The sequence below is a fragment of the Triplophysa dalaica genome, chromosome 5 (genome assembly GCF_015846415.1).
Source record: "Triplophysa dalaica isolate WHDGS20190420 chromosome 5, ASM1584641v1, whole genome shotgun sequence".
NCBI classification, from domain to species: Eukaryota; Metazoa; Chordata; class Actinopteri; order Cypriniformes; family Nemacheilidae; genus Triplophysa; species Triplophysa dalaica.
The window spans coordinates 20,128,874-20,145,154 of record NC_079546.1 but is presented as its reverse complement, the minus strand read 5'-3'; the positions used below and the strand labels follow the sequence as shown (position 1 = coordinate 20,145,154).

The window sequence follows — 16,281 nt, the reverse complement described above, 5'->3', positions numbered from 1 at the left end:
AATGTTATATTATATTCATAAACTTACCTGACACAAACCAAGCTGCTCCAGAGCAATGATCTAGATTAGAGATTTCACACCGAACCAATCAGCTGCGAGCAAATTTACATATAAGTGATGCATCAAATTCACAGGGCGTGTTACAATGGCAAGTTCTTTTTAAAAATGCGTGAAAAATTAAACCTACTAATATAAATATACTGTACATGAAATAGAAATATTACAAATATAAAATAAAATGGTTACTGCTTAAATCATATTTGAGAGCTAATATTTGCTTTCCCTTACACTTCATTTTCCATTCTTTTACTGTAGGCTTATAAAATTTGTTTCTTTGTATTGGAGTGTTTCTAGATGTTCTTCAGCATCACAGATAAGAATGTGAAAAATGCAAGGCATTTATCTTCTTCGTCCACTGCAGAAGCCTTCTATCAAACAGCTACAGTAAGACACTGACGTCACCTGTCAATGTATTGTTTCGTCTCTTATCTTCGAAAACTGCGATTTTTCTAAAATCAAGTTACACTTCACCTAAATAATATATCAGTGAAGTTTTTAATACTTCGATGGATTAGGGAATCTTGTATGCATTAATGTTGTGTCAGTGCTTTGAGGGAGGAATAGTACAAAATCCTTCGATTAATTAAATATGTGACCAAAACTCAATTTCAAACTTCAATACAATCCTCCCTTCTTTGTTCTATAACGTTTACTTCAACTGACTTTGAATATAATATCCTCACATTCACATGTGTGCCAAAATGAATAATACAGTACACTGCTCTCTTTACATTTAGGCATTTAGCAGATGCTTTTATCCGAAGCGACTTACATTGCTTTATCCTTTACATTTTACATAGGTATTTGCAATCCCCTGAGATTGAACCCACAACCTTGTGTTGTTAACAAAATGCTCTTACCACTGAGTTACAGGAAAGCTTTAACTCTGTCAGCACATTGCTTTTGCAATGCCAACCTCACTCGCTCATGTGCACGCGCGCAAACTAATCTTAGTTTGATGATCAAAGCTCGAGTTGACAAAGTAACTCCATGAGCTGCTTCATGGTACCAACGAAGCTTGATCGCGTTGGTTTGGTTTTCCCAAAACTAATCCCGTCACCCTGAGTTTGTTCAGCTACGTTCAGTGCACAGTCCCCAGGTGTTACACAACACCTCACTTTTAACCCTTCACAGCACACATTTCATCACAAAAATAAAATAAAAGTGCAGATGTAATATCTTTGAGTTTAATAAGGTGACAACCACAAGAGGGCAGCACTTGATTCAATAATACGATCATTTCGCAGCATTAAAACAAGTGCAATTGATATACACAGAAATATAATTTGATGCTACATATGGCCATTAAACTGATATCAGTCAAGAATGTAAAAAAACTATTCATCAAATCCCCAATTAAAAAAAAACAAAGATTTCTGCAGATCAACAGTTAGAAGAAAACAAGCAGTTGATTCTAATACTAAGAATCTGTGATGCCATCAGATGCACTAAAATATACATTTTTCTTTTTTAAAGAAACAACAAATTGTAACAATTTTTTATATTTTGTACCTAATTCTAACGGAAAAACACCACCAAACCAAACATCTGTCAATTATATCCAATCAAATATAAAACACAAGATTCATCACTTTCATTTGATTTATTTAGCGGTCAATTAATCTAAGGTAGATCTAGTCCTGTTTGACACTTACACACATACACCTTATATATAAGGCAGTAAAAAGGTCACTTAAAAGAAACAAAAATACGTTCATTTATACAGAGGAGAGCTCCATTCATTCGTTTATGTCTCGTACATCACAATCTTCCTCATCCAGAATAAACATGGGGAGAAAATGATCTATACAAAATAACCGAGCAGATCAGATCGATATCTGCTTGCAAGCTGCATTGTGGGTAAATAATGTTTGACCTGGAGCCAAAGAGATCGAGTTGAAAAAAATCCCAAGACACAAATAATTATTTCAGGATGTTTAATACTGACCTCTAGAATCCTGCTCTTTATCAACATGTGCGTCCCCGAAAACTGCACACAACTCCATACTTACAAAATCCAACATATTCCCCAAACTGTGGTTGAATTAAAAACAAAACCTCCCACATAAAACAGTCTGCTCCGTCTAAACCTCAAAGTATTCTTAAATAGCAGCTCAATTAAAACTCGGAGGAATGTTGGTCCACACTCATGTCTTTGCAATAACAAACGTGGCCTTCGTCACTATTATTCACTCTTCTCAAAACTGATGCGACGGACAGCGTTTACAGTAGAACCACAAGTGATTTCACAGTATGTGAGCGGGATTGCTTTCAGTCACACAGATGATTCGACAAGACGTAAAAGAACAGTTCGACTGAACTCGGTTATGCGTATATGATGTCACCGGGGATGTGCAAGCCACGTTCAGTCATAAACACGTATGAACATGAGCACGGGGAGAGGGTGGAGACGGGTCAAGCTTTCTTCTCCTGGAGGATCTGATGGAGCTCGTCGGCATCCTCTGCCGTTTTCACCCGTATGAGCACCGGAACGGGCGTGCTGGGGTTCTTATCCAAGGGAGGGTTTGGCACGCACACCACCATCACGTTGTTTTTGCCAGTTCGTGAGCAGGGCATAGAGGACGACACCATGATGTTCAGCAAGATGTTTCCTAGAAGTGACCAAAGGACCATGTAAGTTTGTTTTTCGTGTCCCACAGAGTACAAAACATGCCAGAAACTAAAAGAAACATTTCCTTTTCTCTGTGAATGGAGAAAGTTGTGAAAACGTCTGGTAGACATCTTAAAAGGAGCAGAAATAGTGTGCATTTGGGTGAAAAACACATACAAACTATTATTGATCAACTCTCCAAGCAGATGACATTTATTCTGAAACCAACTCACCCAAGTTTGTGTCTGCGCGCACCAACAGCTGAAGTTTGCTCTCGGAAACCATCTTTAAATGCAGCGTCCCTACGCCCTTCTCTTTAAACTCGCCATCCTTCTTATAAAACAACTTGCACCTATGAAACAGGACGTTCAATATGAGTCTAGTGCAAACATGAGTATATTTAACAACACAAGAGTGTCATTCGTCGTTTACTTTTTGGAGTAGAAGGCATCTTTCTCCTTGATATCTTTAACTACTGGAACGGGAGGCTCGTCCGACTCTTCCTCATTTTCATCTAGAAAAAAAAAGCGATTTATGTATCCGTTCTCTGTAAACCTGATGTTTACAGTATTACAACACTTGTGTACCTGCAGTCTGGCTGTTTCCTTGAGCACCTACGGAGATGGAAACTGCAGGAGCAGCTGCTCCGAACGCAGACATCCCTGACGACGTCGAGAAGGAGAAAGACGGAGCTCCGCCGGAGCCGAGCGTGCTGAGAACAGAGCTGTCCACCTTCTTGCCGAAGTTAAAGGAGATGTTGACGGGAGCTGCTGGTTTTTCTGCGGCTGCCGTGTCTTTCCCTTGAAACGAGAAGAGTGAGGGTGCCGCGCCGCTGCCGGATGCCCCCACGCCTGTGACCGAGACGGACGGTGCCGCACCGCTCTTCTGTTCTCCAGTGACGTCTGACGCCCCGCTGCCGTATTTCTTCTCAATGCTTGCCAGGTGCCGCTCGTAGTCGCGGAAGATAGGGTTGAGGTCACACAGGGGGTTGTCGTTGACGTGTTTGGTGATCCAGTCGCGCACGGAGCAGTTGAGCGCTGTGAGCTGCCGATTGTACTCTTTACTCCTGCTGCTGTCGGAGGTGGAGCCGTTGGAGGTGACATCGCTGTCTGTGGGTTTGGACGGGACGGAGCTTTTGAACGTTAAGAGACCTGCGAAGGAGAGAGAATAAATGTGATCCAGTATACATAACGCTCATCCAATGAATCAAGAAAGTAACAGTTGAACTGGAATGTGAAATAAACATCATTTGTTTGCAATAGCGGAGGACGATCTGGTTATTTATGATTCCAAATATATTTAATTTCAACAATAGTGCTTATCGTTGCCTTTGATATAATCAGAAGATTTTGACCATTTGATAGTTTACAGAAGTTGTACGAAAACAACATGGTGGACATGATCAGTTTTTTTTCTTACATGACACACATCAGGGGAATAACTAGGCTAGATTATGACAACAATATCTCTAGGTACACTTCTGGTACAAGACGAATCAAACAACATCCATCCAACAGACGACAAACTAATCATATGATTTCATCTCCGAGCTGTCGTCATAACAACAGCTCTGAACTCAAATGTAAACCAAACAGGCACATCTTCCATTTACCCACCTTACTTTCTTCTTGCCGGTATTTGCCCAGACTGAGTTCTACATGCAAGAGCGTTTTAAGAGTTCGAAACACCAGAAATGTCACATTTCGCTGACGAGAGGCATTCATTTGGGACTCCGGACGAATTCTCTTAACAAGACTTACCGCTGTTGGTGTTAGCCGGCATGGATGAGTTGAAGCCTGTGAAAGATGGCGCGACCGGTGCCACACTGCCATTGGTCAGGCCGGACAAAGACTTAAAGCCAGCGCCGTTACCAAAGCTCGGGAATGATGCCGTCCCGCTTGAAGTGCTGAGCGCGAAACCCTTGAAGGTTTTAAAAGCTCCTCCGCTCTCTCCCTGCGTTACAGACAACAAAGCTCACATGTGATCGACCATCAAACATGACAACAAATGCATGCTGGGAGACGTGAGGGGCGTTACCTCTGCGCCTGCTGTACGACGCTTGGCTTTCTTGATGGCACGGTTCTTCATCACATCTTGACTCGCGAGAGAAAACATTCCTGCCTGAAGACGACACAACAATCTTAGAGGAATTTACACAACATTTGATGTTTTAGAGGTCTGGAAACCAAAGTTTACAACACGGTTGGTTTTTTACCTCCTCTCCTTCATCTTCCTGATCCCAGTTTCTGTCCGTCAACTCCTTATCAGCAATCCGCTTAGCCATCACAACTTAACTGTCAAATATAAACACAAGTTATTCATAAAATGATCAAAACAACTATAATAACAAAAAAGCAATTATGTTTCCACGGTAACACAACATTCAAATTACATTGTTAGTTACAATTGTAACGGAGTTAGTCCTCGATGTTATCTTATGGTTACGTCACGTTAAGTCCAAGATTTAGGTCTCAAGTTAGTTTCGGTTTGTAGAGGTCGAAGGTTAGGATTGCCCATCCAGGAACTCGTTCTCCATGCTTGACCGCTTCTTTCACACTCGTCACATTTAAATACCGTTGAAGTTATTAATAAATATAAAAAATAAATGTCTAACCGTCACATTGGTGCGAGTGACCTCATTTGTTGCCTCATTTCGAGCGGCTTTCATTGAATGACGCGACAGGTCGCGCAAACTACCGGCAGATACACATTTAACGGTTTAAACGATATTTTGAAGCATTCATTTCTGACACACATCGTACCAAACGACACGCGAACTGTTTCTACACGTGTGTGTAAGCGCGCGTTGTGTTTTAAAAGACTCGAATTACGGGCCGGTACTTGAGTGAAGGAGAATATGAAGCGACGACGGTCTGTGTGGAATAAAACGTTGATAAATAACGTTACTTTCTTACCTTAAATCGTTTCCCGCCGGCCGTTCGCGTCAAACCGAAAGTGTCGAGTGTTTGAGTGATGTTCGCGGGAACCTCGCGCATACAGGAACAGCAGCAGCAGGCCGTGCGCTCACACCGCCATCTTACAAACGGAATATTCGCGCGTCCACATGCGACATCACGCATGCGCGAGTAGCCGCTGCGCCTCCTGGTAAATGAAGTCTTACGGCTGAATGGCGCTGACAGGGATTTTTCAGAACAAATGAGTGCGTCCCATTTGGAAATTAGGATGTTATCGATTTTCAATGAATACATTTATCAAAACTTATTTATTAAACATTTATTTCAATTGTATATAAACGAGTCGCCATCTTTAGCGTAAGAAAAATAATATATTAAATTCAAATGACAAACTCTTCAACAGATGGCCTCTTTGATTTTTTGTTCACCGGGAAATAAAATAAACTCTTATTTTTATGGAATCTTGCAGTGTTAAATAAAGAAATATATCAATATGAGAGCAATATTAATATAAATGGATGTATTAATATAAATCAAATCAATTACAAATCGCTATATTATTAGCCTCTATAGCAAGACCGATCGACAACACAGTCTGAAGCTAACTTCCTATAATCTGTCATTAAATTTGATTGTGATTGTAAAACACTCGTCATACACTCCTGTCGTTCGTCCTCGTATGCTTCTGATCTCCTCCGTGAGAGATGCGGGACCTGTCTAACGCGCAGCTAACACTCAGTATCACTCACGTCACCGGACTTGCATTGTTCCCTCGCGGCTCTCGTCCCGCCTTGCTCGTCACAGGGACATTTTTTGGTCAAAAAATGTCCCGATCAACCTGAATTCACCCTACATCAGAAACATCCCCCCTTCAAGCGACATCTCTGCATGACATATTGTCCAATGGCCAAAATTCTAACAATCGATTCACTTCTCAAAGGTTAAAATGAAGCCCCCCACTGTAGAAAAATCCAGTACAAAAATGAACATTTTCAGGAGCTGGGGCGACAGAAATAAACCGTGATATTTAACGTATTTTACCAGTTTTTCTTGTAAATTTGAGTCCTTTTTCTGTAATTTTACGGCTGACTGTATTTCAAATATACATGAAAGCCTATAAAAACAGTTTTTTCACACTATACATAGATAACCGTATAAAATAAGAGAAAAATCTGTATAATTTTTTTTTTTACAGTGCACGCTACGTTTTTTCTCATTCAAGAGGCCCTTACACTCTGATTATGTGTTTATAGAATTGTTCTAAACGTTCACAGGGTTCTGATTGGCTTGTTTTCTGTTGAACTAAAAAGTGTGTGTGCTGCTACATTCAGTGTACAAATTATATTATTATCAACAACAAAAGACACAGTGGACAATTGCTGTAAATCTGCATGACTACACACAGCGCACCGTTACACATTGATGTATTTGATGCCTCTCAGTGTGGCTGGAGACATTCAGAGTGTTTCTACAGTGTTCCCTGTGTACTAGATAGAAGAAGCCTACCTAGAATATATGCAACAGTGTGTGAAGAGTGCAGCGGCGCTGAAGAACATATGGCTGTAGCCCAATTAATCTCTGATCTTTCAGGAATCCACATTTATGTGCCAAAACATGAGCAGGTGATGAGGAAAGACGATCACAACACCGTGGAATCATTTCAAATGAAGACTAATTTTAAAAAGTTTTATTGGTACAGCGCCTTTCATTCCTCAAGGTCGCTTTATTTGATGCCTTCATTCACTCCATTGAATATTTTAAAGACCTCTGAAATCCAGTGATTTTAGACCTTGTGGGTTTTTCTGTAGACACAAGATGACCTAAACTGTCCATACGCAACATGCAGTGTCACACACTGTATCCCACAATGCACTGCAGCAAGACATGACCTTTCTTTACCATACATTTTTTACTAATATAACACAGTGCTGAATAAATAGTTTGTTAGTGTTTCATTCCAAATATAGTCGTGATTTATGACTATGACATAAAGAAAGGTTAAAGGCTGATAAAATGCCAGGCTGAATCATTTTGCTGGCTGCTAGTGCACGTATATAAGTTTATGACTTATGCAGAGTTCCCATGCATTAGAAATATCAGGGAGAGGACATTTTCCTGAACATGAAAAAAGTAATTAAATCCTAAAGGTGACGTTTGTTATTTCGGTTTGTCACCTGCCTAAACACATACACATTTTCATTGGCTGGACAAATACATTTTCAGACATGCGAGTCAATGATTTCAGAAAATGTCGCTCTTGATATTAAAAACAAACACAGCAAAAGGTTGATAACATCACACAGGTGTCTAACACATTCAGCGGACATATTTGAAAATATTGGAGTGAATATACATTTGATATATTCTGTATTTATTCACTGAAGTGAAAATAATGAACAGAATATATCATAAAATAATTATTGTATTATTGTATTATTTTTACATTTAAAAAATCCGAAGTCTTGGTCAAGAACAAAGTCTATAAGTGCAATGCATATAAATGTGAATTGAAACGTGACTAAAAATTGAAACCACAAGTAATTGAAAATATAGTATCATTCATGACAACAAATTCAATCTGGATGACTATATCAGATATGTAAAATGTCTTGATATGGTATCCCAGCATGCTTCGGGTCTGCACGGTCATGTGAATCTGAACGCTCGTCATGCTTCTTTAAGTCGCAGATGAATCAGTGGTCGAGTTCTTGATGAAGTCACAAGAGCTGATGATCATCTCTCGGTGCACGCCACGCGTGTCTAATAGCTCATTTGTTCACATGACATATTTGAGTGTCAATCGAGTGTAATTATGCAAATTTAGTTAACACGTTGTAATTAGTGCTCTAACGGACAAATGAAAAGGGAATTTAATTGGTTTCTCTTGATGGAATCATCTCTCTGCCCAATTCAGATGCATACTGTACATACTGTAACCATACCATCAATAGATTTCATCCTAAGTGAAGAGCACATTTGGGGGTGATCTACATACCCTCAGCTTGGTCATGAATATTAATTAGGTGATGTACCTACTGATTTGTTTAATAGCCGATCAATGAGTGCCAGCCTAATGCAATCTGCTGTCTGTGTTTATCCTCACACTGTGGCCTAGCCAAAATTCGTCTCTTTAAGTATACTCACCATTGCCCAAAAAGTGTTGGGTCGTTCTTGGGTCAGTATACCCCTGATGTAAGTTACTCATCCTGTGTGTATTCCGCCCACTGACTGGTTACTGACTCAGTTTGGCATTACCAGATCTAGACATGACGTTTGGAAGAAGGGTTCAGCGTGATCAGATCTGACCGTTTAACTGCTGGGGCCTCTGATGTGAAACTTACTGTAAAGGCTGAGCTCGAGTGACACGCAGATCTATTCCAGGAAACCAGTGAGCCACGTCCCAAAGATAAACGGCTAAATAATGCAAGTTAAATTGCCTTGTTTTGGCTAGGACTAAGACAACGTCACTGAGAATGCAACCCCGTGATGCATGCATTATATGTAGAATAAACGTCACTTATACATATTCATTAATAAGATAAATGTATTGCTCCAAATACGACCATGTTTTACAATGAGAAGTGGCCACAGATACTTTTTTAGAGGTTTTCTTTCATTCAGTTTCACAGGGTGAGACTAGTGTAATGCAGCGCCCCCATGTGTCAGCACCCGAAAATAACAACAGCTTAGACAATGAATCTTTTTTTAATGTTGACATGAAATCCTTTTGGGGATTGCTGCAGTGTGACATGTAAACATGAGGGTTTTAAGCATATTACTCATATCTGTTTAACTGTCATGCATTATAAAGTCGTAATAATGAGGACACCAAAACAAAAGTCAATATTTATACTATGTTTCAGATTACAGAACATAAAAACTGTTATAACCGGAACTGAATTGTAAATAAAATGACACTCCCATAATGCATACATACTTACTTTAATAAATTAGCTAACCTAAAATCTTGATGTTGATGATCAAAGCTAACATTTTATGCATCAAATACATATATTAGCTCTACGTCAGCCATCTGCCACCCTGTTGTTTTATGACTGAAATACTGTCCGAAACCATAAGAGTATTAATGCATAATTATGTATATCTTTTTAGTCAGAAATGTGCCAGAAATACCTTGTGTTTTCACTTCATTTCTTTTTTTAATTTGTTTATTTTAAGTTTGCAACGTGACATCACACTCATTTAAACATGTGTACATGAGGACATATGTTTGTCCTCACTGAATCGCATTAACTTTCACATCACATTCACTCTCTTGAAAGATCATTGGCTGTCTGTAGGCACGTGCCACACACGCAACTCCTGATTGGATGCCGCTGCGGAGAACGCGTCTCGACGCTCCAATGCCGTTGCGACTTGTGTTTGGGGGACCGAAGAGGCTGATGGGGGCAGGTGGTGGATGGGGGTTGTTGAGGGGGCAGGGTGGGGTAAAACCCTTCAATGATAGAGTAAAGAAAAAGGAAAGTCAGATCATAAAAACAGATCAGTGTGTGCGCTCGTTTCGAAAAATATTAAATCATTTCATAAAAATACATGATCAAGAATGTTTAGGTTTCGATAGTAGGGCGACTAAAGGAGTGAGATATACAGAAATGTAAACAAAAATAGACGCCTGGTGTGATGCTGTTGGCAAACGAAATGTTGATTAAGAAACTTATTGAATACTACAACACAAACCCTAGAAGCACTAATAAAAGTCAGTGAAGCGGAGCATATTTGCATCTTAATAGCTGGAGGGATTTGCGTTAATTTACGCTACGTGGGGGTGAAACAGAGGTCTGGGGGGGGGTTCTGTCTATTCACAAACCCATAACCCCCCTCGCCCAGGCCATAACACTTTCATTTATGTACAAGCTAGTAAACCCAGCAGCTACCATTCAGACAACAGACTGTGTTTTTCAGGAGCTGGTTTTATGATTTTTGTTGCTTTTACTTAATTTGAGACTTTCTTTTAAGGTTAATACATTGAAATGACACAAATAAGGACAGAGTGACATTTACCCACAACACATGAACATCACTGAGGCTTAAGTAAACTAGAAACATCACTGTAGCCTCGTTGTTAAATAATCATAACATTAAAAAATACCACTTTTAGCTCATTCCATCATTTCACAAAAATATATATTTTTATATTCCCTTCTATATATCCACAAATGTGACGTGCAGTAATGAACTTATTCCACAGTTATCTTGTCTGGCGGAGACGCGCAGTGCGCGTTCGCGTGCCGGAGGAAGGGAGAGTTCTTCTTTCACTGCTCCATCCGGGCACTTTCCGAATTAGCATTGACAACCGAAGCGCAACTTTTTCCTCAGGCAAAGTGAAATCCAGCCGCGCACTCGGACAAAATCTAGTCCCCCGTTTTCAACTCAAAGTTCCGCAAATAGACCCCCGCGTTTGGGATCGATCGGAAACGCGTTCGCGGCGTCGTTTACGGAGCCGATCTGCGCGAGCGTCGGCGTCTTTCGCTCGTCTTTTGGGCACTTTTGTTTATACTGGCGTAAAGTGGGTGATGAGTCTCGCGGCCAGTGAAGAAGCAAGAACTTGCTGTGCAGCCCGAGTAGTTCTTTCGATTGTTATTGTTGCTTTTAAAAACATTTGGACTACGCCACAAATAACGCGGATCGCGTCGAAAGTGGAGGAAAAGTGCTTCTGAAGTCGCAACATGGAGCTACAAGGCCTTCAAGAGGCACTGAAAGTAGAAGTCCAATGTCATCAGGTAAATAAAAATGGCACTATTACGGGAGCTTTTCACGGCTTTTTACGCGACTGCTAGTCGGGAGAGAGGAATCCGCTGCGTTTGAATGTTTACATTTGCTTGCATTTGTGAAGCGTTCGGGGCGATATAACGGTAACATTCTTTCGCCCTAATGACGCCATAATCACTTTAAACGCAGATTGTGGAAACGCTCTTTGATGCACTTTCGCGGCCGCGGTGCGTTTTTTCGCGTTTTGGTTTAATAATGCGGCGGTTTTGTGGAGCGATCGGGACGAGACTTGAATATTTATGAGCTTCAAACTGACTCGCTGCTCTCGCCGCTTTGTTCCTCCCTCACATCGTAACTTACTTTACCCTTAACGTATTTTCTTCCTTTACTCCGTTTAGAAACTAGTTGCACAGATGAAGCAAGACCCACAGGTAATTTATATTTCAGTATTAGAGAACTGGCCATTTGCATCGGGCTTAAAACTTTATCGGCATCCATCTACCTCGCAGTTTCCCCATCGTTGGCTGCTTTGTCCTTAGCGTGACTTTGCCAAATAACGCAACGTGTTTTATTAAGTTTCGAAAGTGTTCACAGGCTTATTTTGGCTGCTTTTGGGCAGGAACGACACTGCTCGTGTGTGTTTATATTTAGGACGGAGGTTCAAAAAGGCAACTACAGGAGAATCGATACAGAAATAGTGCTTTAAGTGGCAAACAACTAAGATTTCATGCATAGTTCTTTCGTAGTGATTTTTTGCTGGTTCAGTGACACTTCACGGGAGCGTTAATGGACGTTTTGGAACGCGTTTGCCCTCCCTTAAAATGTTGTGACACTGTTGAAACGTGATGTAGATTGAGATACACCTTTTCAATCACTCAGAAATAGCATCTGTGTGGTTAACTGTGAAATTGGAGGTGTTGGGAAATGTTAGCGTCCATTTTGAGTGGCTCGATATGTTTCTGGAGAGTTTTGTGAAGGGAGTATCAGTCGATCACTTTAGAAAAAATGTTGCGTTGAAACGCTGCTATTTATCTTAACTAATGTTTCAACCTCGCGAATTTAGACTTTGTTAACTTAACGCACTTGTTTCGCACTTTATTGACAGTCTTGCTGAGGGGGTTTATTTCTTGAGCCGGTCACATGACGACGTGGTAGAATTTGATTCGATCTTTGCACTTCACTTCCACTTTTTTACATTCGCACACGACACGCAAGGTCATCTTTCCTTCGCGATCATTTCGATGTTTTACGGGCATTTTGTGTGTTTGTCCTGTGTTAGACGAACGGAGCTCACCCGTGGACATTCATCATCCCACAATCCTTCACTGAACGTGCCGTCAAATTTCGCGTGCGCTCGATCGACTTGACGTCTTGCGGCGGCGTTCAGCACCTCGGACAGCGACGCGCACGTCAAACGTTGCGGCGGTTTTGTTTATTTCGAGTGTTTGGTGTTTGTTGTGAAGGTTTTCGCTGTTTGATAGTGGAAGCTTCCATTTTGTGACGAAGGGGTGTCGGTTCCTTTCTAACATGGAGCAAAAGTCTGCAGAGTTTCGGGCTGGGGGAGGGAGGGCTCATTCATGGCCTTTCTGAAGAGGGGGAAGGGAGCAGAAAACCCAAGTCAGCATCATCACACAAGACATGAGGCCTTCACATTTACCCAATGATCAGGGAATGTACCTTTTCTTATTACAAATGGGATCTGCACAAGTATGCATTAAACATGCGATTTGTTTCAATACATTATACTTTGTAAATGAAGGGGCGTTATAATGACACGGAAATACATAATAGGACATGTGTATCCTAGGGTAAGATTTCTCTGTAATGTATAAAAAATATCTTCATGTGGCATTAATGAAACTGTTTCTTCGGCGCTTTAAGACCACAATATTTCAAAACAGCTTAGTACTTTACAGCAAACTGTTAATTGTAAACTCCCTTCTGGATCATGTATAGCCAATCATTTGACAGATTTTTGTATTATTCAAGTCTTTTAATGCAATATATTATACAGTATGAAATTGAAATGATTTATGTATTCATCGTGACTAATGTTATGTGATCTGCATTACTGAAGTGTTTTAAACCTTCCCATTTATGAAGCACAAATACCAATCAGATTACTTTTCCGTAAATCTTGCAGTTGTAATGATTAAAGTTGTATAATAAAGTGCTTTTACAACAAACTACTGTTAACAGTATTATATTGGTCACTTTTTGAGGCTGGGCCCATAATGATCTACCCTCCTTATATTCCAGAAAAAATGACGTTTTAAAGATGTTTCAAATGCAGATGAATGCAGACAGCCCTCTGGCTTCTATTAGCTGACAACATCATCTTGTGAAGGTTTAGTCATCATGCGTTCCCCGCAGGGCAAATGCGTCGTGTCCACATATAAGTATCAGTCCTTTCTCTGGAGTTTAAAATACGTGTTGCATGAGAGTCTTTCTGCATTGTTGTGTTATTTCTCTGGGTTGCATCACTGATCCAGAAATGCTCGTAAAATCCCGGCTTTGATTTGCTTTCTGCTCTACTTTAAAACATATTTTTCGGGCTTCTTAAAACCTTGCAACACCTTTGCGAAATGATCACGGTCTGCGTTTTTTTGTGTGTGTGTCCATTACGCGCAATTTCAAAACAGATATTTGCTCAACGCTTGTCTTACTGTTTGGAAATGGAAGCTGCGTTTGTTCTTTCAAGCATGAAGTGATACATATCTAATTTGTGTCTTGTAGGATTGTGCATGTTACTTGCCTTCGTGTGTAGTTTAAAGGAACAGTCCACCCGAAAAAGTAAATATACTCCTCTTCATTTTTGTGTTCAACCTGTATGACATTCTTTCTTTAGTGGTACATCAAATGTGATTGAAGGAAAAGGCGACTTTAAAGAAGTCAGCCACTCTTTTCCTTATAGTGAGAGTGAATGGGGACTGGGACTGTAACGCTCAAATGTACAGAAAAGCAGCATAAAAAAGGTTGGTGCTACATTACAGGAAACAAAATTAAAATGATTATTTACTGATACAGTTTCACGTTACTGAACCCCTCAGGAATATAAAAATAGCAAATCGTTGTCTCGTTTTGGAGCTTAACAGCCCCAGTCCCTATTCACTTTCATTGTCCAAAAACGTCGCCATGTTTAATCTCAAAACGTACGCATTTGTGTACCAAAGAAAATAGACAGTCACACCAGGTCGAAACAACATGTCTAACTGGATGAGAAGAGCATTTTTATTATTAATTTTATTGGGCGAACTGTTCCTTTAATAAATACAGGACCCTGAGAGAAACAGAAGCGTTTACAGCTTGCCTAAGTTTGATGCATAAGCACAAATGCGAGTTGGCTTGCATGTCTTGGTTTGAAAGCAGCCCAGTGTTCTTTCTGAAGTGATTTGTGTATCCCTGTACCGCAGGCTGACGGTCCCTATAACATTTATACATGAATGCAAAAGGAAAATGAAAATAAAAAGCCAATGTACAACTCATAAAAATACTCAATGCGTAAAACGGCATGCGTTTAAAAATAGATCAAATAAGAACAGCTCGTGCATTCATCATTGTGAGAGCAACTGGATTGGATTACAATGAGTGGGGTCACTGGTTCCAGATCATGTAAGGCCAATAAATCTTTACATTTACATATTTAAAGCCAAAAATGGTTTGGAAAAAGTGAATGATGGTGGGTGTTGATTTATTCTTGTACAGAGCGAGGGAAACTTTTATTGTGTTTATGGACAGCTGTGGTCACTAATATAAACTGGACGTCATGTTTGGACACAAACGGAAGATGAGGCAGAGCGGAATATAAATAACAGCTTAAAAAATGGATCTGTTCCTCAAAACTCTCATTTGACTTTAAAAAAGTCGCTAAGGACCGGTTTAACAGACAAGGCTCAGATCTTTAAGTATCTTTTATTAAAATGCATTAGATAAAAATATTACTGGTATGCATATTGAAACAAAACAATGGCAATTACATATTTTAAGACATTTAAGACAATTTATTTTCAGTTAAGACAGCTCAAACTTTCCTTTTAGTCTGGGATTAGTTTTAAACCTCGTCTGTGAAACCGGACATTTACTTTTTTAAACATAATATATTTGGCTATGAAACGACCCTTTACTATATCTTATGTCCTTGATATTCAAGGGAGATCTACAGATTTGACGTAAAAATGATTTATTTGAAGCAGAGTATCTCACTTATTGGAGAGCAAAGCTCTCTCTTTCTCTCACCCTCTCTTTCTTTCATTTAAAGCGCATGCCATCAATTTGTATTGGCAAAATTGATATTTTGGAAAGTTCATCCACACTTGATTAGGCAAACCAGTCGTATCCAATGGCAACAACAGCCGATGTTATGGGCAGATATAGCAAGAGTCACAAAAGTTCACGTGTAATTACAGACTGTTACTTTAATAGAGTCAAAACTGTACAGAGGAGTCGCTTCTCCAGGAATAGTTTCTTACTATAGACGACAGAAGCTTTATTAGAATGCACACAATGGCTTTTTAATATTTTGATCTGTTGTATCTCATAGCAATGCTGCCTGCGGTAAATTCTGTCATTACCGAGAAACAAATCAACTGCACTTTATCCCTTAGCAAATAGGAATCGGATTTTCTTTGAAGACGCTTCTGTTCCACACGACACAGGGCGATCGTGTTTATCAACTGCGTTTTTTGATTATTCCCCGTCAGGTAGTTTAGATGGTTACCATGGCGATGGCGTTCAAAACCACGTCATCTATGCGGAAATTGCTCCAAAAACTCTGGTGCGCCCATTTATTTTCTTCAGAGAGGTCTAAAAATATTTATGTAATATTAAGTCATTACTACGAAACACTAAGCGGAATCACACAGGACATTTCATAGTATTGCAGTGAGGAATTTTGCTGCTTGCTGATTGGTTGTCAGTGGTGTTGGGGGAGGGACATTCTCAGTTTGACAGAACTTGACTGGACGA

General features: G+C 40.0%; 2 protein-coding genes across 2 annotated transcripts in view; one reads left to right on the top strand and one right to left on the bottom strand.

Moving 5' to 3' along the window:
* Positions 1 to 1,225: 1,225 nt before the first annotated feature.
* Positions 1,226 to 5,747, bottom strand: nup50 (nucleoporin 50). Its single transcript, XM_056749422.1, has 8 exons — positions 5,587 to 5,747; positions 4,887 to 4,965; positions 4,709 to 4,792; positions 4,432 to 4,624; positions 3,259 to 3,822; positions 3,104 to 3,185; positions 2,905 to 3,023; positions 1,226 to 2,672 (listed from the first exon to the last, which is right to left on the bottom strand). The coding sequence occupies exons 2-8, from the start codon at positions 4,953 to 4,955 to the stop codon at positions 2,476 to 2,478; spliced, it is 1,308 nt and encodes a 435-aa protein (XP_056605400.1). The 5' UTR covers positions 4,956 to 4,965; positions 5,587 to 5,747; the 3' UTR covers positions 1,226 to 2,475.
* A 4,808-nt stretch (positions 5,748 to 10,555) lies between these two features.
* Positions 10,556 to 16,281, top strand: part of phf21b (PHD finger protein 21B) — a 35,884-nt gene continuing 30,158 nt past the window's right edge. The window contains exon 1 of the mRNA XM_056748433.1: positions 10,556 to 11,327. Coding sequence (XP_056604411.1) covers positions 11,274 to 11,327 — 54 coding nt within the window. The 5' untranslated portion in view covers positions 10,556 to 11,273. The remainder of the gene's footprint in view (positions 11,328 to 16,281) is intronic.

What these genes read in the sequence shown, in the direction of transcription:
- nup50 (XM_056749422.1), bottom strand. Translation starts at nt 4,955, where the DNA reads ATGGCTAAGCGGATTGCTGATAAGGAGTTGACGGACAGAAACTGGGAT. An exon ending in GCCGGCTAACACCAACAGCG is followed by an intron (nt 3,823 to 4,431) that starts GTAAGTCTTGTT and finishes TCTCCTTCGCAG; the next exon opens with GTCTCTTAACGTTCAAAAGC. An exon ending in AGGAAACAGCCAGACTGCAG is followed by an intron (nt 3,186 to 3,258) that starts GTACACAAGTGT and finishes TTTTTTTTCTAG; the next exon opens with ATGAAAATGAGGAAGAGTCG.